The sequence below is a fragment of the Hetaerina americana genome, unplaced genomic scaffold (genome assembly GCF_022747635.1).
Source record: "Hetaerina americana unplaced genomic scaffold, ioHetAmer1.1.p SCAF_4, whole genome shotgun sequence".
Lineage (NCBI taxonomy): Eukaryota > Metazoa > Arthropoda > Insecta > Odonata > Calopterygidae > Hetaerina > Hetaerina americana.
This window is the reverse complement of record NW_027286985.1, coordinates 54,702,777-54,729,430: the sequence shown is the minus strand read 5'-3', so window position 1 is coordinate 54,729,430 and position 26,654 is coordinate 54,702,777. Positions and strand designations below refer to the sequence as shown.

Below are 26,654 nucleotides of genomic sequence, written 5' to 3'. Positions count from 1 at the left end.
TCTAATGTTAGATCGATACTTCCAAGTATTTTATTTGGCTCGCTACAGTCATATCCGCACCTCCGAGTCTATAGGTATATGGGTGTTGTCACTTCTTTTCCCAGAAGTGAATAACTCCTCCTATTTTCAGATTTAGCTGAAACCTCCACTCGTGACACAATGTAACATTGTTGCCAAGGATGCTCGAATCGATTGATCATGCTGTGATTCAGATCGGCGTATTCAATTTTTTGTCGTGCTCATTTGATTCTGAGGTAAAAATGTCTGTTCGGAAATGGGAAAGAATCCCTATTTTGAATGTCATATAATATATCTCCAGAAAGAATTAGCATAATTAGTGCAATCAGATTTTTTTCTTAGGCCGCGTTTTTCTAAATATAATTTGATACTTAATTTATATTTTAAGGTTTTTGTTTTTCCGCCACGACACAATATTATTGAGAAATAATATCTAGGTTTTCACATAAAATATTCTAATTAAATCAACTAAAAGAAAACATTGTACTCGTAGTCCTGCGTTAATATGTAACCTACTTAAACGGTTGTTGAATTGTCAACTGTTCTCTATTTTAACATCTTTACAATTACAAATTCTAGGATTGGCTTACAGTAGCCCTAATATATATAATTGTCCCTGAAAGTTGTTTCGTTCCTTCGTATTTTTTCGTGTTTATGTTTATTCACCAATATTTTCGTAATTCATCATTTGTCTCCCTCTGCAGTTCTTCATTTAAATGATTTCTTTCTATATATATATATATATAATGAATACATTATAAATATTTGTTCCGGTAACAAAACCAATATAAATATAGTAATATATTTGCTTTTCTTCATTCGGTATATATTCAACTTTTTCCCCACTACTAAAGGCATTCTTTTTCAGAGAAAAAATGCGTCAAACTTGAGTAGAAAACTAGCAGTTTAACTACGTTCGTGAACTCAGGAAAAGAGAAGGAAGGACTGGGATTGATCTAGGCAATACACGCAGCACGAGTGAATTGCGGATGGACTACTCCACGGGGAGTAACACAATAAATAGTCCTTTCATTATCAAGGGAAGAAATGGTGAGTATATCTCGAATGACTGGAGTTCCATGCCATCCGTAGGAAAGAATAAACTTAATTTTTAATTGATCCCAAAATATTCATTTATTTCGTAACCTTAGAATGTCCATTGCCAATATTATGAAGCATCTTATTTTTTCAATAATAAGAGAGTTGATATCGGAAAATTTAGAATTTGAGTAATAGAGAAATTCCTCTCAAACATGTATGCTACTAATAACACATAATTGATCTCACATGCACCCAATAGTCGGACAGGATTTATTTAATATTTACCTGAATCTGATCAACTGTCATTCTTTAATATATTGTGAATTGATTTATGGCCAGATAAAATATTTTTATCCATGATTTTAGAAAACTTAAGCTGCAGGTATTATTTTGAGCTACACGCACTGGCTAATGAAAATCAAGTGATGATTTGATTGAGAGACTGGCTTTCAGCCTTAATGAGGTCCCAGTGGGTGCTTTATTGCGCTCCATGAAGAAGGTGCCAAGTTTCATCAGCTTGTTTATTTCAACTCGATTAGATGCTAGTTGGACGTAATAATCACTCGAGAGAAAATGGACTGCTGTCTCATGTTGTCTCGAGTTTAATTGTCAGTGTTGGGGACATGAAAAAAAGGAACGAGTAGAAAGATGAAATGGATGGTTTGCATGCGTATTGGAAAACAGAATAATGCATTTTCTTGATATTGAACGGACTATCACTTGAGTGTTGACTTCTGCTGCTACAATATTTAATGCTCTTAACCGTCTCGATTTATAAATAATTAATAGTGAAGGTATACGCGGGTCAAGTTTGACATTAAATTTTCTCTGTTAGTTCCCGATAGAGGTGGAAATATGAGCATATTGTGATACGGGTAATTTTTAGGTCAGTAATTATTAGAAAACTACAGGTAAAACCGTAGGATTTTATGAATAAAATCGTATCGTGTTTTAATTACACCACTTTAATACATGTGTTATGAGTTACGAAGGATGCCTAAAATTATAAATTTATACCCTTAATCGAGTTCGTGCACAATTTTACGTAGTGATATTTCTCCGAATGGGTGAAAATTGAATTAGTACCTTGTTAATCGTAAATCGTGATCGCTTGCATATCAGTAACTTTTTTGAAAAGAATTTATTTTGCTAAATGTGATCCAATCGCTAATAGACGCCAGGTCTAGTATATGAAACCTCGTGAACACTGAAATTTTGGCTTCATAAGAATTTATTAGTGATTTATTTAGCACAGTGATGACGTTTTTAACTTTAAGGTATCCGTGCCTAATATTCGCCATTGGTTCAGCTCTTTTAACCTCCTTCAAATAGTTAATATTCTTCAGGAATTCACTTTTGTCTTTCCATGGTAAGGGCTTTTAATCTCTCACGATCTCATATTCTTGACATACGTTTGCAATTCTTTCAATCCTAATGAAACGGATGATCGACCTATACATTTTGTCACACGCCCAAAAACGAGATCATTGTTTTGTGGCGCCATACGTCACGCAGTCAAAACGTACGAGAAGTAGTAGTAATGGTAGCAGTTGTTAGGGGAGGTGATTGACAGCTGAGTTTATTTGTGTCAAATAATACGAACTGCAAAAAAATATTACTCCTAATAATAATAGACTTCACATCCAGTTTGAACAGATGCTAACTCTAAAGAAACTGGAAGCGTATAAGAAATGTCTCAATAGTCTGTTAATGCAAAATCGTATTTTTCGCGGAAACGTTGGTCAGGTCGTGAGCTGACAATCAAAAGGGATTCGGACAATTGAGGTAACGACGTATTCCGGCCATAAGAGTATGGGCTGATTCCTTGACATGGCAAAGAGTCAAGAAACTGCGTTACCGCCTCATGGGATTGGTATTGCTGCGGCGTGGGAGGGGAGGGGTTTAGTCTTTTGTCTTCCCCCGGTCTCATTCCCTGCTCCCCCCTCCCGACGCCTCTCACCCCCCCCTTCATCTCGTATCTCTCTCCCCCTCTTCCCGCCCTCGCTCACCCCCTCCACATTGCGACCCATTGCTTTGAGCACTCAATCACTCCCACACCCCTCCCGAGTCACACGTCCTACGTGTCCATAAGCATGCACGTCTCATGCTTTTATTCTGCCCTTAGTCTTGCCTCACCGAAGCCTTTGAGCTATCTTCTGTAGTTCTCCGTACCAATTCATTCCTCATGTCACAATTGAGTCACCGCGTAACCGCGCTAGTCGCCACAAGCGAACGACACCTTTTTTATTTATTCATTTTTAATGTATCTTTTTAATGTCTGCTGAAGGAATCGCGGTGTGGCGTTCGAGTGTTAGACCGTGACGAAAACCTCCTGAAAGGGCCAAGAGTAAAAAATCAACATCCGTTTAGGCATCTTCTTGAGATGTATAAAAAATGTCCCATCACCGAAAAATATCTTGAACTCAAGACTCAAGAGTTTATGAAGATTCTCATGGAAATACCATTTGTGACGTCAGCCCGGCGAGAGCAAGGGAGCGATCGTAAATAACGTATGGCGCAGGATGCTTTTGGCGTTAACAAGCCGTGTCATTAATAGACTTGTAATGAATAAACAGGAAGTAGATCGAAGATTTGGAAAGCTATGATGTGACAGCTTGTGGCTTTCAAATATTGAAATAAGATATTTGATCTCGTGGACAATATCAGTGAATGGAAGGAAAAATCTCGGTGTCAACATTTCGAACATCGATTCGTCAATTGATAAGGGATAATGCTTCGGAAGTAGCGTGTCTGCCTGTGAAGCCGAAGGTCGCTGGTTCGATTCCAGTGACCGACGAAATTATTTCAGCTTAGAAAAAAAGTTGTTCATGGTTTTTCGGAACGAGGCAACCACACATTAACAGAAAAAAAAACAATAATGGTATATCGGAACGAGGCAACGAGAGAAATAGACTCCTGCTAAAAGCTACCCTGAACCCATGGTGAAAAGCAGCAGTTTCACCATTAGGCACTGATGGCGCAGACCGAGTGGGTCGGCCCGGCATCAGCTGCCACAGCTGCGGGCGAGAGTGAAGTTCACGGTATCGGCCGCAACACTGCAATGCGGAAGGCAACCGGAAACCACCACATTATGCTCCTAGAATATAAAGCCTTGCAATCAAATATAGTAGAATGGAAAGATATGGGCTACAGGAAACCAATCTTAGGATTTAAATGCTGATGATTAATGCTTCTGTAATAATTTCTTTCCATGGTCAAGGTCTTATACAATTCCTCCCTGACGATGGTGTCATTTGAACACCTGGGTATCGAATTCGAAGTTTTTTCCCCATTTAATCATATTGACATCAAGGCATTGATGGCATTTTTCAAGAATCCGAAGAGGCTGTTTTAAATCTTTAAATGTCACGAGGCTCTCAGCCGTCATAATGAAAATATTTCAGGTCTTCCTTTAATCTTCTTTATTTAGTTTATCTAAGCGGCCAATTATCACAAGCTTCAGTAATTTTATTTCGCACGGTGTAAAAAAAACCTGTTCACAGAAACTGCCTTTCCAGAATCGCAGCATACAGTGGTTGCAACTTGAAAAAATTGTTGTACATTAGAAATAGAACCAGATGTAATCAAAGCTCCACATTTTAATATATTGAAGGTAATTTTCAACGCTAGAGAGTAAATTAACAGTGAGAAATGAATTTTTTTGTTTTTTATAAATGGACTGACTTTGTACATGGTTTTGGCGTTTCTTAACACATGAAGCTCCCGTTTGATCTGTTTCTGCCCCTTGTGAGAACAGGACATGTTCACCGCCAGCGGCCCATCGCGTAGCGTGGTCATGCCTCTCTCAATGGCTCGACTTACGTCCATCTCACAAAAAATGACCTCGTACCCAGTTTGGCATCAGCTAGCTCATTAAGAAAATACGGCAACAAAAACAGGTCAACTGTTTTCTTGATATGATATTCCAGTGCTCTCATCTACATTCTCCGCGTCTCGTAAAAATCACACGATCGTAAAATGCTGGTTTATGTCAGAATGCATATTGATTTTACTTTGTATCAAATTCTGGCTCACCTTAGCAGTATAGACCAAAGTTCCATGATTACTCTGGACTTGTTTTCAAAGAGTCATTACACTTTTTGTCAATTTTCTACGTATTCGTTTAGTTTCCAAAATTCATGTAGCGTGACTTGAAAACGTAGTAATTACGAAGGGTGTCTTTTAATCTGGGCTAATGGAAGAGTTAAATGGAATGAAATATTATCACCGTACTAAGGAGTGGAGGTGAAGATAAATTATTGGTTCCTTTAACCCGCCAAAGCGAAATAACTTTACTGCAATATTAGTTATCATTAAATTAAGGTTTATTATTGTAGTCCACCGGCCAAGGTAAGTTGGCTTGACATAGTTACTAACAACGGCTACTGTGCTAAGCCTCATTTAAGAGGACGCCGTGCATCGGGTTGCTATTAGAAATATAGTAGTTTTCATTCAAACATTATTGTTAGTCCGTGTATTGTATATTGCAGTTGGTAATAAATAATTTATGCAGTCGTTAAAATTTATTCATAATTTAAGCCTCAAGTGAAAATCTTACAATTTGCATTGGTATTCCATTACCAGTTCAGACCAGGCGTAACCGATTTGCCCTAGATAGCGAACTCTCCCGGCCATAGTGAGTTCGAGAATAGGCTGATGAAAGAATTGTGGGGTGCTTATGCTCTGGGCAGGTATGTTAGAGCTATCCAATCGTAGGAAAAAAACGTGAAATTTTTTCAACTGTTGAAGCAATGGATGGACGTTGTAATGTTGTCTGAGTCCTGCTCAAAGGGTGCAAATAATAGACGTGATGAGGGGTTGACGATCAGTGTCGCAAGTTGCAATAGACTTGAATGTTGCTTGCTCGCAAATTGGCATAAGTCACTGGCGGGCTATATTATGAAATGTAGCCCTCCGCCGTAGACACCCAAGCAGCAACGTCATAATATCCAAGGAAACCAAAGTCACGATATTTTAGGTACTGAAATACTTCCTTTTCTCCGGTTTGGGCTCGAATGTCGTTTACAGACAGCTTGGAATGTAAGTTGCACAATCCGAGAGCTATAAATATCTGAAACTTATTTCGGGAAAAGTCGGATATTTTAACAAATCCTCTGAATTAAAACCTGTATCATCAGGGATGTATTAACGATTTTACCTCAGAAGTGGCTTGTTTTTTATTAAAGCTAATTGCATAAAAATTCCCATTGCAACGGCTTACATGTATAACGCCACTTCCCATTTCTCAAGCGAAATAATGACCTGAAGTGTATTTAAAGAAAGCCTGCAAGTATATGTTTTTTCATATATGTATATATATATATATATATGTTTGTGTGTGTGTATTTATGCACACATGTATATTTATATGTATATACATATACTTGCGGGCTTTCTTCCTACTCGTATACACTTAGGTAATTATTTCGCTTCAAGAAATTGGTATATAGATGATTTCGTCGAAGTAACACGGAAGTATTGAATAAAACACTTGGACAGGAGCAAACAATATAAGAACACTCACGCGTTATTTATTAATAATTTCGATGGAATTTAGCTCCGTCTTCCTCAGAAGAAACAGTAGTACTCTGTTTCTTCTGAGGAAGATGGAGCTAAATTCTATCAAAATTATTTTTTTTATGTATTCTTGTATTGTTTGTTGCTCTCCAAGTTATATATATTATATATTTATATATTTTATATATGTATATATATGTATATATATATATATGTGTGTGTGTATATATATATATATATATATATATATATATATATATATATATATATATATATATAACCGACCTTTGGGGTGAAAACCGTGGTGTTGGTTATCCATGAATATATTCCCGCTACAAGTCTACTACAATAGTGAGTATCAGTGTGGGTGACGACTGCAAGTACGAAGCTCTTCGAATATGTTAGAAATTGATCCTTACTTTATGGCTTTCCAAAACCTTAGATTTTAAAGAATAAATTTTGAGTAAAAAAATAAAGCTGAATGCAGCGACGTTTACCGTGCGATGCATTAATTGTTCTGACGATAAGGTATTGCGAAAAATGGATGATGTAGAACTTATTTGGTCGAAAATATCTTCAATCATCATACGATCCGGTATTAGTCATAAATACTGGTCACACATGTTACAAATGTGAATCATTTTAAGAGAAAATGAACGGACGAGGGGAAAACCCAAATGAAGTTGCGGTAGGGAAAATACAAGTATAAAATGCTTTTACCCATCAAAATTATGTTCTCTGTAGATTAGACAACATTTGTTTCTTCTGTGTCAAGACACTCATGTTTTCTGCGTCAAGCTGCATTGGACGTGAACAAATTGAAAAGACCATTTTAGCAATATGACTTGTTCCAATGGTCACATTAACTCAAGATCAAGATCTGCAAAATACTCCACATGGGTGCGTGACACGCCAATACAAAAGGGATAATTTTGGAGACGTTTCAAGCCGCATAAAATATCGATTTGTCTAACGTAGTGGATTTTTAGGAAGGTGCAGCATAAGAACTCGATGGTTAACGTAGTCACACATTAGTCACTCGTTATCTGAGTTTTAGGTTCACCTAATGTCGTAGCATTCAGGGGCTATCTCAAGCCCTAGTCCCGTCAACGGTGCCATATTTCCTGATGCACTGGGACCCATCCCAAGTAGTTCAAACATCCTTGACTTGTACAATGTAATGCTTCCTCGTTTTTTTCACTGGTGGATTCACCAATGGCATGGAATTGGCCGGGTTCTCCGCCCGAGGAAAAATAATGAAGTGGGGTGAGTGGTTTTGCGTAATGGCTGAACTTGAGTTCATTTTCATGTGAAAGTGGCTCCGATCTGTTTTGTGGTTCGACATTCGGAGGGCACCATACTAATGCTGGCAAATTGATGGTTTCCCCCTACTTTTTATTTTGCTTAATGGCAAAAAAATTGTTAATTTTTAGATTATTATTGACTATATACTATCATTCGATCGTCATTGTAATTCATGGAATCACCTCTTGATTTTTCATACAATTGGACGTTTCCAGAAAGCATTCATTCCAAAATTTTTCAGATCACATTAGCAATATAAAAAATTTAGCTCGAGTAGTTGTTGCGAGTTACGTCGTACTCACTCATTCTGGTGGATAGTGGAATACATATATTTTTTTCATATAGTATATTACCACACTTTCATTAACTAAGCTGAAGCGTTGATATCAGTTCCAATTTTAGCTTTGTTTCTGTGAGCTAATTTGATGGCAACTGATTTTCATGAGGGTTTATTTACTAAATAACCGCTAAGATATTCTCCGACACCAGCCAACTACCTCTACGTAGCGTGAGAAGCCACTTTGTGTTCGTTAAATGTACCCTTTCATGATATTAATATATATAAATATATATATAAATATATATATATATTTATATATATATTATATATATATATAATATTAAATATATATATATATATATTAAATAAATATATATATAAATATATATATAATATTGATATATATAATGTTGATATATATATATATATATATATATATATATATATATATATAATGGGTTGCGGTAGTCCAGGGGTAGAGCGTTGGACCGGATGGCCGTGGGTTCGATTCCCAGGCAAGCCTCTCTGGGCACCTGCAGCTTCATTCAAGCTAAGAGATTTTTAGGGCACCAGATCTTCCCGGGAAACCGGCACAGGGAAAGCAACTGGCTCCCCTACCCTGATGTTTGAATTTCACACGCCGTCGGACTTGGTATTGGATGAACTCTATCATCACCTACTAAATCGACCTTCGGGTTGATTACTGTATTTATGGTTTATATATACGGGGCAGTCTAATTTTTTTATCGCCTAGCCTTAGTAAAGTTACGTCTCTCACGCTTCTGCTGCAGAAAAACTTTATAAAACGACCTATATGTAAGTGAGCGAAGGAACTTCATGTTCCCAAGTCCAGAAAAACTTTTGTTTTCATTGACTATGAGCATATTAAGTTTTTTCTGATGAACTGTTGTTTCACTACGACTGATACGCATATAGGCTTCTTACGAAAACTTAGAGAGTGAGTCACTTAGTGATTCAGGTGGGTGTGTCTATGTGATATAAATGGGCGTGGCCGATCTCTGGGCCAAAATCGCCGAAATGGAAGAATTGTCTCGCGAGGAAGATACCTCAGTTATTAAAGATGCGTTGGTTATAAAATAACCGAAAATCACAAGAAACGGGAATAGTGCACACATTAAAATGAAAAAAATGAGGTTTAGACTATGAATGACAGTATTGGTTAATTGTTTTCATGGTCTGCAGGCGTGCGATGGGTGAAGTCTTCTCTTACACTATTAATCTATCTATACAGTAATAGTACTATGCCCCATTCCTCATGCATTAAGAAATACATCTAACAGATGAGCCAATTTCTCTGCATAAATATAGATTAACTAATATGGCAACGAATTAAGGTGACCCATTCTCCTACAATAACACCTCACATTACGAGGTTTAACATTTTTGTTTAGCGTCGTGACCGTTTTCATAAAGGATATGAGAAATTAATTTTTCTAGTATTTTCAAAAAATAACTTTGTATCTCCAGTAAAAGGTTTTTTAATATGTCTGTTAAAATCTCCATGCCCATTTGTTTTACGATCATTGTGCTTTATGCCAATTGGGATATTTAGGCCTTAGGTTCTTTTAAATAATGGACAGGAAAATTATTTTTAATTTGCTTATTTTAAAATCCTATTCCATTACAGTGCAGATTTTAATGTGAATATGGAGATGATTAATTTACTAATGAAAGAGTACTGTAAACCGAGAAAATTATGTTTACAACCCCGTTTCTTGATATTCGCACTATTCTCCTGCTTATCGTTTAGGCTAAGTGTTTAAAAAATGATAGAATAGACATAGTTATCGAGTATCAAATCAGTGAGGAAATTCTATAAAATAATTTATATTATAGTAATGATAAAGATTGAAAATTAACTCTTATTCCTCCTAAGTACCCTTGACTTAGAGTAATTGCACAATTTTGCCTTACGCTAGACACTCTACCTTACGCAAGGCAAGTCTAAGCAAGACACTCTACTCTTGCCTTACGCAAGGCAAGTCTAAGTTACAATAAATTCCCTCAGCAATCTAAACGTTTTTACTTTGCTATTATAATAACGTTTATTTTTCATTTCAAATGAAATATTGCGGGACAATTAATGGGAAGAATAGTAGTTTTCCTATCTATGAATTAAACTTTTTTGATCGGATATTCATGCTATTGATTTTCAAATTGAGAAATTTTCGTAATAGTCTGTGGAAAATTCAGGTGCATGTGTTTCTTCCGACCTCGCTCTTGCATAGCTATTTGGTTGATTTTTTGGCTAGCGGTTGTCGTTAAACGATGAGTTCTCTTAAATCCCTCCCATCGACCATTAGCGAGTATCCCGAGTTATGAATGTTTGCAGCCGTAATTGGTTTTGATATTTATCTGACTTATTCGCCAATGAAGTGCCGACTTGATGGCCGAATTATACCTATCAAGCGTGTAATTTGAGCGCTTGGCCCGTGTGATCTCATGAGTGTAGCCGGGCAAATATCCAACTTGAATCGCTGTCTTGTCTTTCTCGTCCCATAAGTCTTTTGTTACTCCTCAATCTTCCCTTTCGGCCCGCCCACCTCGATTTACTCACCTTATCCCGTCGTAAACGGTACGCTGTTCTAGTTACGTTTGGCTGTCTCCTTCTTATCCCATCTTCCGGGTGCCAGTGCTCTGGCAAGCTACGATTCAAGAAGGTGGTTTAATCCAGTACCTACGAGACGGGAGTACCTGAGTGAAAAAGCACGCGATATCCCGTTGGTCCTTTCCGTTTAGTGATAAGGGTAAAAATTCATATTCAAAATAATTTCCCACTTCATAAATTACTTGGTATACATTCAAGGGATGATACCAATGTAAAACGGAGGATTGAGAGCTTGAAGGACGTATAGAAGATTTTAATTGAAAATCAGCCGGCGCCCAGCTTTAAGGATCGTGAGTTAAATAACGAAAGTTTGATTTGGAATTTTTGTAATATTGACTTAGTCTATTGCTAATAGTGGCGGATTTTCGGGCCGTATTAAATGATTGCTATTCTAAGCTGGAAAGGGCGTAATTCTATTTGATATGGAATGTATGGCACATTTGTATTTACCATTCCATTTATTTAAAAGTAAAGTGAAAATCAATTCGTTTTAATCCGGTTTCTAGGATTGCCTTCAAATTGAAAGCTGTGCTGTTAGTGCTATTTAAACGAAGTATTTGATATGTCAACGTTGGTGAAAAAGTTTTAATCCTCTTTGATTGGTTAAAATTGCTTCCGCCAAATTTGAAACTTGGTGTTTGAGTATACTTTAGAATGAATCAATAATTGGCAACTAGCATTTTCTGGTACACAAAATAATACAATTAATTAGCTGTCAGCAAAGTGGTTTTCACTCTCATTTTCTCATGGCTTTTCAATTTAATACCTCAGAAGATAATATTTATTTTCCATGAAAATGTAAAAAAAAATATTAGTAGTGTTTTCAGGGATTTTAAACTTCATGTGGCATTGGTGAACACAAGTTTCATGTGCTTAAACTAAGTAGATCGGGGCAAACTTTTTATTATCCATGTGACAATTTTATCTTTTAAAAAATATGTGCTTACGCAGAGTAGGTTTCCATGATACTTTGAAGATTATTCTACTGCCCCTATACTCTATGATTATTTTACTGCCCCAAATTATAGGATGGGTTTCACTGACTTTGAATTTAAAGCAGCTAACTGACATGCTTGTGGAACTGTTGACCAGTGATATGGATTGATGGAAGAGAAACCTGAAATTATAGATTAATTTAGATGGAGCTGAGTGTTTTTCAAGTTGTGAAAAAAACACATTTGCCATGAGAATCTAAGGGTTTACTAGGTCATACTGTTGCAAGTTGATATGAATAGTATTTTGCTGATGCGTTCAAAGGAATTTATCACTTATTGATTTAAGGTGAATTAACATGTATGTATTCATTTAAAACTTCATAATCAATGAAACTGCAGGGAAATTCACAATCTATGGGTACACCTTGGTGCCTTAACTAGTTGAAGCATTTGCCTGGAAACCATGTGAACTGGGTTCATACCTATGTCTAGGTTAATGATATTTTCACTGTGAATTTTTTACATTTGCTTTAGAATTCAGATCATGCCCATCCATCAGATTCAAATCATCCATCACTCAAGCCTTTTTAATGTACCTGTACATGCCAATTTGCTTGCCAATACACAGAGATTTTGTAAAGGCTCAAACATTTGTCAATTCCAGCAATAGTATTTGAAAATGCAATGTCACTCTGACAGCTCATGCAGGGTAATTTTTAATGCAATATTTAGTGCTGCTAATAGTTAAATATTTTTCCTGTTAGTATTAAATTTTTGGTATGTGCTTTTACTAAAACATAGCTTTCTGGTATATTATTTTTCATTTGCATTGATTAATGAAATTTCTTCATTTATTCTTTGAAGACAAAATGCTTAGAATGCATTACTTAATATTTAGCATGTTGAAGGTTTTCTCTTTAGGGTGAAGACATTTTCAAAAATCACCAAGGTGTAATACATCAAAGCTGTGAATTTGCAGCTTTTCATTTGTTACTGAGTTACTATGTACAATTTTAGTGCTAGTTGCCCATCATTGATGATCCATGAGTGGTCAGCTAAATTAGATAAGTTCACATTTTAATCCACTAAGATATGAGTTACTTGTATTATCACACATCTTCTATTCACAGTTTATATATGATAACGTGAAAATGTGGGATAGAATTATTTTGACAATTATGCCATTCTGAGAAATAGAAATAAAATTTGTATGAATTCTGCGGATTACTAACAGGTATTGATGTATTTAATTCCTTGATATGATGTCAAGGTATTTTAAAGGGGTTACTTTGATTAGATAATTAGTTGCTAACAGGTTACAGACTCAAGCTGGAAAAAATTGGTATTCCCATCACAATTACCTAAAGAGAATTTTAGCCAATAGCTCTTGGAAAAATTAGATTAATTTATACATCGGTGAAAGAAAATTCTTCATATTTATTAGAGTTTCTTTAATACTACTCAACATCTACAGGCTGTGCACTATAAGATTTTTTTGGTATGGAGAAAATATATTCAACCAAATTTTCCAAAATGTATTAATGTGATACTCTTAATTTCTTTTTCCTTTGAAATGGCTCCTTTCACAATGACTACATGAATAGATTTCAACTCAACAAAATGGAATATATTTTCACCTCTGTATATATTGTTAACAATGGAAATGCTAATTGAAAGTTTTTAAATTTTGCTATTACAAAAATCATGTACCAATTCATTTAAAATACCATTTTATTTTAAAACAGTGAAAGAAGGACAATATGGGAAAGGTATATATGGGTTGAAAGAGAGATATCGAGTGATCTTAAATTCTCACCATTAATGAGTAGCTTGTGTTTCACATGATTTTTGCTTAATAATGACAAACAGATGGATGAAGGTGGAGAAATGACCCCACCCAATGAAGGCCCTGATCATGTCCCTGAAGACAACCAGTTAACAATGCCAGTGGAAGGTGAGATATACATGCCTGAAGAAGGAGCCGAGATCCACGCTCAAACAGCGCAACATGAGGAAAGCATAACAAATCAAACAAGTGTAATAACAACCATAGAAACAGAAGATACGATTATACACCAAGAGACCATTGAATATGAATCTGAGGTGACCAGAAGGGAGGTCGAGGAGGTGATCTGTGAAGTGGAGGTGGATTTTTCATCCTCAGAGGAAGAGTTGGAGGGAGGGGAAGGAGACATTGCTCTTGCAATTGGTGGTCCTGTAGATGGTGCTCCTGCTGATGGTGCTCCTGCAATTGGTGCTCCTTTAGATGGTGGGAAAAATGAAGTAAAGTCAATGGGTGAGCAGGAAATGAAGAATGATTCAACAGCAGATACGGATGCAATTCATTCTTCAGAAGCCAGTGAGCCCACTGCCCATGAAATCACCAAGGAGGTGGAAGATAAAACACCAGAGGTAATGAGTGAAGAACCACAAAAACCTCCTGAACCTCCAAAAGCTGTGGAAGAGCCACCACCCTTGAAACCTGTTGAAGATCCATTCAAATATGATATAGTTATGAAGTCTGAAGCTGATGGAAAAACTGAATTTGATATGCTTCTGTCAAAGAGGTCTGGAATGCTCTGGGGATTTAAAGTCAAGGGAGGGCGTGACTTAGATATTCCTCTTGAAGTTAAAGAGGTTAGTATAATTAAGTATTAATCCATTATCATCTTGCAGCAGTTGCATTTGATTTTTATTTATACAATTATTGATCCTATTCTTTGCACTCCTTTGTATTTGATGCTCATGCCTCCATATTCCTGAGCTGTTCCATTATTTACTAAGTTATTACTATAATCGTATCACATGTATAAACTATTTATAACTAGGCAATTAAAATTAATCTCCAGGAATAGCAAAATAATAGAAAATAATTAGATCTGTTCCAACACTTTTGAACACTTACCAAAGGCAAAGGAATCTTAATAAGTTTTCCAAGTAATTCCAAAACCAAGAAATCAACAGTATCTATGTTTTTCATTATTATTATTATTTTGGTCTCATTTCATCAATTTACTCTATTTTATGTGACGGCTGTGTGCATAGATATCATATTCTCACTTTACATAGGCAATAACAACATCCAAAATATTTATTGAATTTGATATAGTTATGAAATCTGAAGCTGAAGGAAAAACTGAATTTCAGATGATTCTGTCAAAAGGGTTTGCATACTCTGGGGATTTAAAGTCAAGGGCATTTATTCCTAGCTGGTGGTCATAACATTATGAAGGTAAAAAAAAAGTGGAGTTAATGAATGAAAGAGTCTATTGACAAATGTAGTGCAAGAAAGAATGCTAAGTAGGAGAGGAATTTTTAAATAGGTGGAGGAAGAAAATGAATATACTATGAACTCTAGATCTCTGAGGGTAAATAATTACTTTGTTGAATGTATTTTTTCAGCTTTGTGGCCAAGGAAGCTTGATACATTCAGGGGTATTTAGAGATGGTCTCTCTCAGTTGGGATGAGCAAGCAAATAAAGCACAAAAAATAATTTTTCCACATTCTGCTCGTACTATAGACAAGCGTAGAAATTACATTAAATTTTTAAAGTCAAAAGTATTCAGAAGCAGAAAAGTATGAGTTATAAGTCCAGCTGTCATTTACCTGTCTATGAATCACTTAGTTTAAAGTCACTATATGAACTGAAATTTTATTTTTTTTGCATCAATTATTTTTTGGCCGCAGGTCCATCAACCAGAACTGAGACTTTTCATCTCGTGGTTCAATATCTGTTACATTTATTTATATATGACTCCAGTATAGTACTATGTATAATGCATCCCCACCTGAGTTCAAAATATGAAAATAATGAATTCAGCTGTTGCTTCTAGCGCATGGTAATTTGAAAATCGCATGGAAGATTCTAACTGTCCATAAATATACAATACTCGACAATTGGCACGTGAAAAAGCCAAAATACCATCAGGGAGGAAAATGAAAGACTTTGAGATAAAACAATTTTTTTTAAAGTACAGTGCAATGGTCACTGTGCATACCTAATCTTTAAAAAAACTTTTCCTCTATCAGTTAATTGGATGTAGGTAGATACATTTTCATCATTACATTTTTAGATGGCTATCCCTTCCATGAAAACCTTTCAGTGAATTATAACTGGTTTAACTAATATATTACTCAATAAATGAATAAAATCATGTAACACCAAATAATATATTTAATTTACAGGCTTGTATCATAAAAATGTCTAGTCCTCATGGAGGATATACCATATAATCCATAAATATTCTACCGGGCAGAATGAGCCGCTGCACGCTTTACATGTACATACAAATGAGGGCATCATAGATATTAAAATAGAGTTATATCATGCTAATATAAATTTAAAACATTTTACCATTATTCATAAGAATTCTATTATTTAAATATTTTAAAATGAGTTAATAAAAATCATTGTTTTCCTGTAAATTTAAGTGACTAAAAAACTGCTTCCTAAGTTATAAGAAAATAATTTCTATAAAATTCAAGACCAGCTTTAGAAAATACTACTTCTAAAAACTATTATGATGTCCTGGAATATTTTTCTTGAAAATGATTCAAATTACTATCAACTTATTTTTCCAGTTTTCAATTAAAACAATCTTTAATAAGTTATTGCATCAAAGGCTTTAGTTAATTACTGCACTTTCAATTTCAGCTTTCTTATCTTATTAGGTCTCACTTTTTCATTTTGATGTAATCAGGTTCATGCAGGAGGCATTGCTGAAAAGGCAGGGCTTAAGGTAGAAGATATGATAGTAGCTGTCAATGATGCCAATGTACTTGATCTTTCTCACAACCATGCATGTAAGACAATCATTGATGCTGGAGACAACTTGAAAATGAGTGTTCTCAGGTGGGGTCACACACTGTAACTTTTTCAGTAATTTAAATATGGGAAATTAATTTATAATTTTATTTTGTATGGTAAGTGTAAAGTTAATGCCAGTCTATTAAGTAAAATTATCCACATTGAGTTAATGTCTTACATGATATTTCTTATACCTTTAAGGGCACTTTTCAATGTATTGATTTGAAAATTGCTCATATTTGGAAGGAATATTTATTTATTTATTCATATTTAGATTGAGTTTATAAAACCAAAGAGCAGCAAAATTATCCTTGTAGGAGCAAAGTCATGATAGTTTTCCAATGATACATTGTCTTTTTGATATTGTATTATATTAGGTTGGCTTTTATTTGTAGTCTTATAAATATTTGTCTATGGAATGCATAATAATCTCATTCAATTGACCCTTTTGCACTAAGATTCCAAAATGAAAAGAGATCCCAAAAGTAATTGTAGCCTTATTTTCACCAAATTTAAACGTGAATTTTAAAAAATTCAGAAAAACTAAGTATATATGAGTTTATATGTTTTCAGCTAAGGTGAGATTACCCTTCATTTGCTATTGGTTGGAGATAGCATATAATTATTGATTTTTAAGGTGCTCCAATGGCTGGAATCATTCTACCATATGCACTCAGCTCATGAAAATTTATTAAGTGATAGCATTAAATCTATACCCATTGAGAGATTCATAATTTTGATCTATAGGTTAGCCAGTAATTGGATTAGCCTGAGGGGAAGTTACTACCCTTACAGGACCATTAGGCACTAGGCAGCACTCTCTGATACCCCTTCAATAATATAGTACTATTATTATTCAATAATATAGTATTATTTGCTTTGCGCATGATACTTTTTAGGGGCTAAATTTAGTTTCTCATTTACTGTGTAGCCATTTGCATATAGTTCAGCACAGTTTCTATACTGAAGAGGCAAAAAATAGCATACTTTTTACTGATATTGAAAAAATAAAAATGATCTAAGGCACTGAATAAATAGGGAGTAATACCTTTGAAGAAATGTGCAATGTACATTTTTCATTCTTTCATCTTGAATAAGGAATTGGAGGATGAATATGGCTCCACTCTTTGGTACTAATTGGGAGAGAAGAGCTTTATGGGGTAGGTTTGCCAGTTATTCAATGGCCGAACACCATCTAGCCTAACACATGAGCAGATAGAGGACAACAGATGAGGGTATCAACAGAAATGGCTGTGACTTTATGTTAGCTGAGGCAACCTGATATTTCAATATTATTCTGATATTTTTGATGATAATGAAGTAATACAGGGTGTGGAAACATAACTTCATTTTTTGAAAGTGTTTTGCATTTGAAAAAGGGGAAGTTATGTTGCCGCACCCTGTGTGTAAGAATTTTTTCATTAAATTCTTTGTTTGTTACCACAGATGTTAAAATGAATGCTTTTACTTCCATAAAGGTCAGAATCTTACTCAGTTATCAGCCATTCCAACTTTTTCCTAAATATTGTTGCTAAAAAAACTGGGTGTGAATTTTATATGCATGACTTAGGTTTCATGGTATATCAATATGAATAAAATATGAATTTGAAGCTAGTCTGATTCACACCTGACCAAACCATAGTTATTAACCCGAAGGTCGGTTTGATAGGTGATGGTAGAGTTCTAGAGTACTAAGCCCAACAACATGTGAAATTTACATGTTGAGGTAGGGGGTTAGTTCATTTTTCTGTTCTGTCTATGGTTTCCAGGATGTTCTGATATCCCAAAAAGTCACATATCTTGGGTGAAGCCTAAGATACCTGGAGGCATTACCCAGAATCGAATCTGGGCCTTCCTCTCACTAGTTCAATGCTACCCACTAGACTACCACATCCTACGTATACAAATACATGCATTTATTTAGCCAGCATATACATGCAGTCATTATTGTGAGTAGAAAATATTGAATAAATTGTGAGAGTGCATAAATGCAGTCCATATGAGTCTATTATAAGAATTGGGGGATCACTAGGCACCTACCAGTACCTAATCTTCCCTGATGGTGTGAGTAAAAATGAGACTGTGGATAATGAAGATATATTTTCTAAATTTGATATAATTAATGACTCAATAAAAGGTTTTTCATGCTGTTTATACAGGAACATCAGAGTATTTTTAGGACAAACCATCACTGAATGAGAGTATGTTGATACTTAGTTGGTTAAAGTTCTTGCCATCCATTGATGAAAATAAAAGACTTGGGGTTTCTGTGTCAGGATTAGGGTTCCACTGAAATTTCTTATCATCTGCTGGAGACTTCATCAGATGTTAAATGAAATTTTACATCTTGATGAAGAAGTCTCCTACAGAGGAGAAAAATGTTGATTGATCTTAATCCTGATGATAAAAACCAAAGGCTCTTTGGTATTACCTTGCTCCTGTGATCATTTGAAAATATTTATATTCGTGGATGCATACTTATCTCATCACATCATGAATAGCTTAATTTTTCCTTTAGCTGGACTAGGACTTTATGGCAGATAGAGTGTTTGGTTTCCGGCAGGAAAATATAAAATGGATTTCACTGGAATTCCAGAGTTTCATGTAAATTTCCTCAGCTGTTTTCAGCATAATAATTCTTCATTAGTGCTAATTGGCTGATCAGAAACTTCCTCTTCTGTCTTGTGTTCACAATTGGTATGTAGATGTTCTCTTCATAAGCATTAGTCTTGTTTATTGCATCATGCATTCATAGGGTTTGCAAAGGACATAATTTATTATTTATTGTATGCATTTGAGCCTTGGATCCCCCTATCTTCGCTACCGTTGTAATCTTCTGGTATAGCTTTTACTATTTCCTCTTAATGCATAAATTGGCCAATTAGATTTTAGATCCTTATTTTACATTGTTTCCAAAGTTATATTTCTTCTTTGATTCTATTATGAACCTCTTCACCCCTAACCTTATCACCAATATATCACTGATTCCATTAAGCATTATTGAATAAAAAAATATATCTTTTTTTATGCCCACTTCCTTTCTTGTTCCCTTTACCCCAACTTTGGTAAATGCCTCTTCATTTCCTATGTCCAACGAACACTCTGCCCAATGGCACCGTCTTCAACATTCTATTCCACCTCCATTACTCTTTCATCCATTTTTCATGTCTATTTCAATTTTATTTCAGCACCAGTCTCTTTTACCTTTTCACGTCTAGCACTTAATTGTCTGTTTCTTTTCTATCCATTTTACATACCTTCAATCTTCTGCATACCCACATTTTAAAAGCTTACAATCTACATTTTTCTTCTAAATGCCCAATTTTCAAAATTATAAACAACCAATATTCAGCATCAACCCTATAATTTCAGTTTCATTAATTATACTTCAGTTTATCATTTTCTCCCTGAGAATTCAACATTTTTTGTCTCAACTCTTGAGTGCCAGCTGGTTGAAAGAGGGAAAGTGGTGAAAGGCAAAAACTTCCTTGTTGTTTTCTTATAGCCCACTATTATGGTGGGTTTAAAAGACTGGCTCAATAGAATAACAGCATTGTATCTGAAGTTAATGGGGTAACTAAAGCCTTGGAAACGAGATGTGGGAGTGAATAGAGGTCAATGGCCATCCCTTGATTTTATTATTGGAAAATTGAATATTTTACTATAAGTGCTCTCAATAAAACACACCAAAGTTGGTTTTGGCTATTTTTGAGATGCTTTTTTATTGGAATAATTGATACAATTTTACATATGACCTAGGCCATTCATGCTTGGAATAGTCTTTACGTGTAGCCACAAAGACTGCATCCATTATCTTATTCTTATCCTTTATGTTGCTATGGAGAACTGTCATCTTTCAGGTACAAATAGCAGCTAATATTTTATTTCTTATGTGGCTGAACTTCCATCCATGAGAACTGAACTATTTTACCTTATGCGGTCTCCTATTATATTGCACATGATTAATAATACCTTATTTTATTCAAGCTGATTGTGAAAATTTAGTTAAAAATGTGTGAACAAAATGAAAAATTAGGCCAGACTGTACCTGGACTTTTCCTGCTTTTAACTTAAAATAATTAGTAGTTTTGAAAATGAATGATTTGAGAGGCAGATCATAGGCATAACATTGGCATGATTTTGATTGCATGTGATTTCGGATTGTGTTTAAGTGTATTTGTGCAATGCACCCAATGTTAATATTGAAACTCCTACTTTATTGATGTAGGAAACTACCCTTCATGAGTCCTAGAACAGTCAAACGATGTAATCCACTTCTGTTCCAATTGAAGATAAATAAATTTCTTTGCTTAACATGCATTTTGAAGCTATGAACAGAAGATCTTCCAAAGCAGACTGTGGCTAACACTAATGCTATGAAGGATTAAAAAATAACAATGTCCTGATTTAATATTTTCATATTCCTGACTTCACTGGCTGTGCAAGGTCCTGAAATTACTGAGCCCAGACTTTTTTCATTTTCTGATTTTGGAATGCTTCCTCTATCCTATGTAATTGATTTTATTGAATGTTTAATCATTACTTAATGCACTTATTTTGCACGTTTTTATTGTTTGATGAAATAACTGGTTGGTTGAATTTGTCTAAAATTCACATTAAAATAAATTTCCTATACCTAATAATACTCTTTAAGGAGGTAACATATAGCAAGATTTTTGCATTTTCAGTCATAATTGCTGTGCTGTGATTGTGACGGTGGAATGGGTGAAGCAGTAGTGACTACAATAGAGTCTGCTAAGGCAGCTCTTGGGGAATCCAAGGAGATTGTTAGCCTCCTACAAACACATATCACCCGGTAAATCTGTATTTTGTTCTGCTCCAAAGAGTTAAAACTTTGGTAAAGATAAGTGGTTATGTAGGATGCTGCTGTTCAGAGAATATGGTACTGATGTTCCCATAGAATGAAATGTATCAGCTGTAAAAAAAAGGTTAAATTATAATAGGTTCATTTTGAAGATTAATTTTCAACGATTGTTGACACACATATCCCAAGTTTCCAGCTGAAATAAATGTTGATTTTTATAGGAAAGGTAAATTATTGACGAAAATATTCATTTTCCTTGAGTAATAATGAAAAAAAATGAACATCGTTTACTTTTAATGTGGGTAATTTACTTTGATTGAGGGTTCAATTAGCTAGCCAATATTATGCAAGCTCTTTAGGATGAATTATATGCAAGCTCTTTGGGATAAATTTATGTTATAATTTAGGGGATGTACATATTTTAAGTATGTAATGACAAAGGAAGGTACTGCTTTCCAATGTAAATATTCCTATTCTAAGGTTTCACATTAGATTCAGTACCTTATATTCATCTCCTGGTCCCACTAAAAGTATATATTCCTTATTGGCCTATTTCACTAGCTAATATTGAACTATTTTAATTTTAATTAATATTTAATCACAAAAGTGATGAGATGATTAGTGGTTGTTGTATGCATCCCCCTTAAAATATTTGAACCACAATCGCTGGCATATTTTTTGGGGAAAAAGGTTCATATGTTGGCATTCCTCATGAGTTAATGCACAGGAGTACATTTAAGAAAGCTGGCAGCATGATGTTGAGCATTTGATTTCAGGTATTTTCAGGAAATGAGACCATTACCAATAGTAAATGGCTTCTCAACTCACCCCTACTTCCTCATTAACTCAGCACACCCAAATGGTAGACTGCAGCAGAGGTTTTCAAGGAATGTGCCTCAGCCACTTGTTTGTTGGCCATCGCATACATAGTTTAACTTTAACTTTTATCAGCTTTACAGGTTTAATGCTACTTTACAGGCTCAATCTAATCAAAAAATGGGGATGCAAAAATTACATTGCTGAGAACCCCTAGCAAATACCAATCTAGTTTACTAAGCAGATAGCACATTAATGGGATATATTTACTGGCAGTTTAGAATTGTTCTCCAGATATTCCTTAAGCTCTCTTAAAGGCAGCAAGGTTGAATAATATCTGCCGTAGACAGGGAAGGGTTGTGAAGAGTAGGTACTGATAAAAGTATGTGGGCTCAATCACAGTTACTCTTTTAATGTGGTAATCTGTTACTAGTATCAGTTATGTTTTTAAAGTAGCCAGTTGTAGTTATAAGTAAATTTCTCTGACTTCTGATAAAATTTTCAAATTGGCCATACCTAGGTGATGATTTCAAAATAAGAAGACATTGCTACATTTGTCTATACCTAAATTTACTATTTTAACATAGTTTAATACACTTTAATGGAGATTACCAGAAATGTTGCTAAATAAAAATTAAGCTTTCTGTTCAGATTAAAAAATAAAAGTACTATTTACTTGTATTTTACAGATTATGTTACTTAAATGCTTACTGTAAATAGGCATGTGTGTGTATTTCTGTGTTTATGTACTTGTGCAAACATATATTCATACTCCTGTATGGGAGCATATTTGTTCATAAGTGCCCTAGCGCTCCCTACCACTTGCTCATGCAGTAGCTTTCAGGGTGTATTGTAGATGTAGACTTTGGAGAAAGCTGATCCTGTGAGTTTAAACTTCAGCATCAAAATTCTTAGGTCGCCAAAAGCAGGATAAAGTTGTGCAAAACCTGTTTTTAATATGCCATCCAAGATTAAAGTAAAAATAAGTATTAGGTACCTCACCCAATACCTAGGTTACCTTAGGCAATAGTTACATTTTTGGAAATGCAGTATTTGCAAGCACAAAATACTTGAAAAGTTATTGCTATTGGCAAGTCAATTACTTTCACTGGGTCATTCCCCATTTCTCCTCGTAGGGTATCCCAAATGATATTTTTTTTCTTGATGCAATGATGCCTGTGGCATAAAATTTTGTTGTTCAGCATCTGCATGATGTTCACACAAAAACCTTTTACCTGGGCAACATCATCATAATGCAATTTTTCAGCTTCAAAGTTCTAAATCATTAACTACCAAAAAGTGTGCAAATTACTATCATTTATTGTCAATTTAGGATGCTGCTAATCTAGGGATACCTTTGGTCTGATATGATTTTCTCAAGATAATGAGTTCAGGAACCATTTGAGATTTTACATTCCCAATCTAGGAGGCAGAAGAGAATCTTTAACATTATTGTCAATCGCCATCAATTATTATGCTGAAATAGTTATGGTACTCAGCTAATAATGCACATGGACAACGAAGAATCAGGTTTCCCACCTTCAACATCTATAGGCGATCTATAGACTACATCCCTTAGTTATATGCATGAGTTCACCTCAGCTGGATTAATTGCTGCAGCCCCATATTAAGACTCAATCTCATTTGTTATAGTGGTTAAAAGAGGCTTTCTCTTTGAAGAGGAGGTATCATTTTACGGCTTTGATTTGAATAAGTCATTCATCTCATAGGCCTTTCAGGCTTGGTTCACTTCAGATAGGTTCTATTGACTGCTGTGCACATTGAATCCACTTCTCCTTTCCACAATTTAATAATAATATGCATACCATTAACATGGGAAAACATCAAAGATTTAATACCAAAACATTTCCGTCAAAAATTAGCATCTCCGCAATTTTCTGTATGTATTCTCATATTATTATATTTTAATAATAGTAGTCAACCAGTCAAGGCAGGTTTTGATTTGGTACACTGGCTAACGTTTGCTATATTGCTAAGCCGCATGTAACCTGAAGGCAGTGTGACACCATACACTACAATAAAGCCTTCTTCAATTTCTCATACTTTCTACTTCCCTTCATTCCACCCAGCAAATCTATTCTCTTCCTCCCTGTATTTCACTTAGCTTGCATTCTACCTTCTATAGTGCTTCGCTGATTGTTTCCCTTTTCATTCATTTTAATTTTCCATTATTTTCCAAACTTGTATCTCAACGGAACTAATATATTTTTTTTTCCTTTCTTTTGGCAAAAGGGTTATTCCCATAAATAAATAAATATCTAAATATCTAGCAAAAGCCTCCTTCCTACCTATACTTATCCTCTTGTGTCAACAGCCAAATCTCCACATCATACAAAACTATGCTCAATATCAAAGTTATATATAACCTTTTCTAAACTTCCTTGCTCAAGGCCCTAACCATCAACTATCTCCTCTTTGTAAATGTTTCATCACTTAAAGTTAATCTTCTCTTTATTTCTTCACAATTTTGACTATTTTTATCTGACATACTTCCTGGATTGATAAAATGCGCTATCTACTATATGCCACCCTAATTTTTATGTTTAAATTAGCTTTAGAATTTCTTGAGAACATTATTACCTTTGTATTGTTTACATTGTTTTTCATCACATGTCTATAACACTGATTTTCTAATGTACTAAGCAATGATTGTAACACTTTGGCTGACGGGCTAGTCATTGCTTGATCACCTGAAAAGCATACTGATATAATGAACTCCTTGCTTACTCTCAGTCCTGCCTCCAGAGCTTCCCAACTCTCTTTCATCATTGCCTCTGTGTATATATGGAAAAGCACACAATAGAGGAAAGCACCTCAAGTCCCCCTTCCTGACACATTACATCCTGATGCTCCATCTGCTACTCACACCTGCACAGCCTGAGACACACTTAGGTTCTGAATAAGTCAATAATATCTCCTGTCTATGTACTCACAGTGACCTCATTACTGCTATGGCATCATGTGTACATTTCCAATCTCTGAACCCCAGCTGATCACCCCAATGGTAATCATTTGCCCTCTTATCCATCCTTTGGTGATGATCCTAACTGTATACTACCTTATCTGGGTATAAAATCAAACATAAGAGAATATATTTTCCTATAGTCACATACTGCTGCTTAGACCTTTTGTGAGATAAAAATTTTTACTGTTTGTTCTAAGTCTTATAATCAAATTCTTCTCTCATAAACGCTATGAATTATCTCTCATTCATTCATTCATTCTCTTAAAATTAACTCATTAAAACTTCCATTTACCTTTTCCTAAACCTTTAAGTAGTTACACAAAAATGTTATCCACTCATAGCATCTCCTTCAAATTAATTATCTTCAATGCCTTTTCTAACTCCATCAAATTTGCTTAGACTTAAGCTGTCCTCACCAGCATTATTCTTTATTTCTTCTCCTTTATGCCTTGACTGGGATCCCTGTCAAGGTGAATGATTTTTGCACTTCAAAATTATTATGTGCATTTAGCGGATGACTCGGTAAAAAGTTACTGTTGCAGCTTCTGCTGCAGTTTCTTAGAACTTTATTTCTAAGCCAAAACTTGCTGGTTCACTATCTTTTAAATTTAGCTCATCTATGGATTTTATTCTACCTCTCCAGAATCTTTTCAGAGTCAATTAATAATTTTCTCATCATATCTCTGATAGTGTGTATAGATTTCTTTATAAATTTTCCTGACAGTACTTTCACCTTCCTGTACAACACACCCATTTCACTCTTCCTCTATGCACTCAGCATAACCTCACACTTTCATCCATCATGTTTTTGTCCTATTGGTTTCTTACCTTCATTAATTATTTAGCTTACTGTACTTTCTTCTAAGGATTCAGTGTTTACATCCTTCTATTACCATCTTTCTTACATCTTCCTTATCATTTCTTTATGATCCACTACTTTCTCGACCTTTTCTGTATATTGTTCCCATTTTTCCATTTAAGACATTCAATGCCCCATTGATATCCCTTTTTAGAGATGATCTCACCTTTCTGCTACTGCACCGAGCTTCTTATCCGCACTGAAATAATTTTGACTGTCTCCTGGTACTCCTCCATTTTCATCCTGGTCAAAGCTCCTACATTCCATTTTCTCAATCATCTTCCATTTTTTATCGGCTTGAATTTGACATTGTATTTCATTAGATCTTATTTATATTCTGAGTCAGCTTGTATTTTCTCCTAGGAATCAGTGAATTGATTATTTTGTTTTTAAGTTGGTACTTAACCTTTTTATTATTTGTGATCTCTCTGAATCTTCTGTTATTTTTTATGTGAACCGGCATCTGTTATGGTGTTTAAACGAAATGTTCAATTTGATTTAACTATTCCTCATTCAGAACCCTATTGTTTTCTCCATACAGTCATTCCTTTTTCTTAAACTATGCTCCCCTATCTCACTCACATCTCTTCCTTCACCTACCTCTGCCTTCCAATACCCCATCGCAATCTAATGTT

The 26,654-nt window shown here is 35.0% G+C and overlaps 1 protein-coding gene across 5 annotated transcripts in view; it reads left to right on the top strand.

Annotated features, from left to right (window-relative positions):
* The first annotated feature begins 10,815 nt into the window (after nt 1-10,815).
* LOC139692407 (enolase-phosphatase E1-like) overlaps nt 10,816-26,654 on the top strand; it is a 39,548-nt gene continuing 23,709 nt past the window's right edge. For 3 of the 5 annotated variants that reach the window (XR_011701751.1, XM_071590582.1, XM_071590579.1), the window contains exons 1-3: nt 13,471-13,494; nt 13,595-14,362; nt 16,427-16,578. Coding sequence is in view for 4 of the 5 variants with exons in the window: in XM_071590582.1 (XP_071446683.1) it covers nt 13,486-13,494; nt 13,595-14,362; nt 16,427-16,578 (929 nt within the window). In the remaining variant the exon portion in view is untranslated. Of the gene's footprint in view, nt 11,081-13,470; nt 13,495-13,594; nt 14,363-16,426; nt 16,579-26,654 lie in introns of those variants that run through there. The other 2 variants (XM_071590581.1, XM_071590580.1) reach the window with 2 other exon arrangements.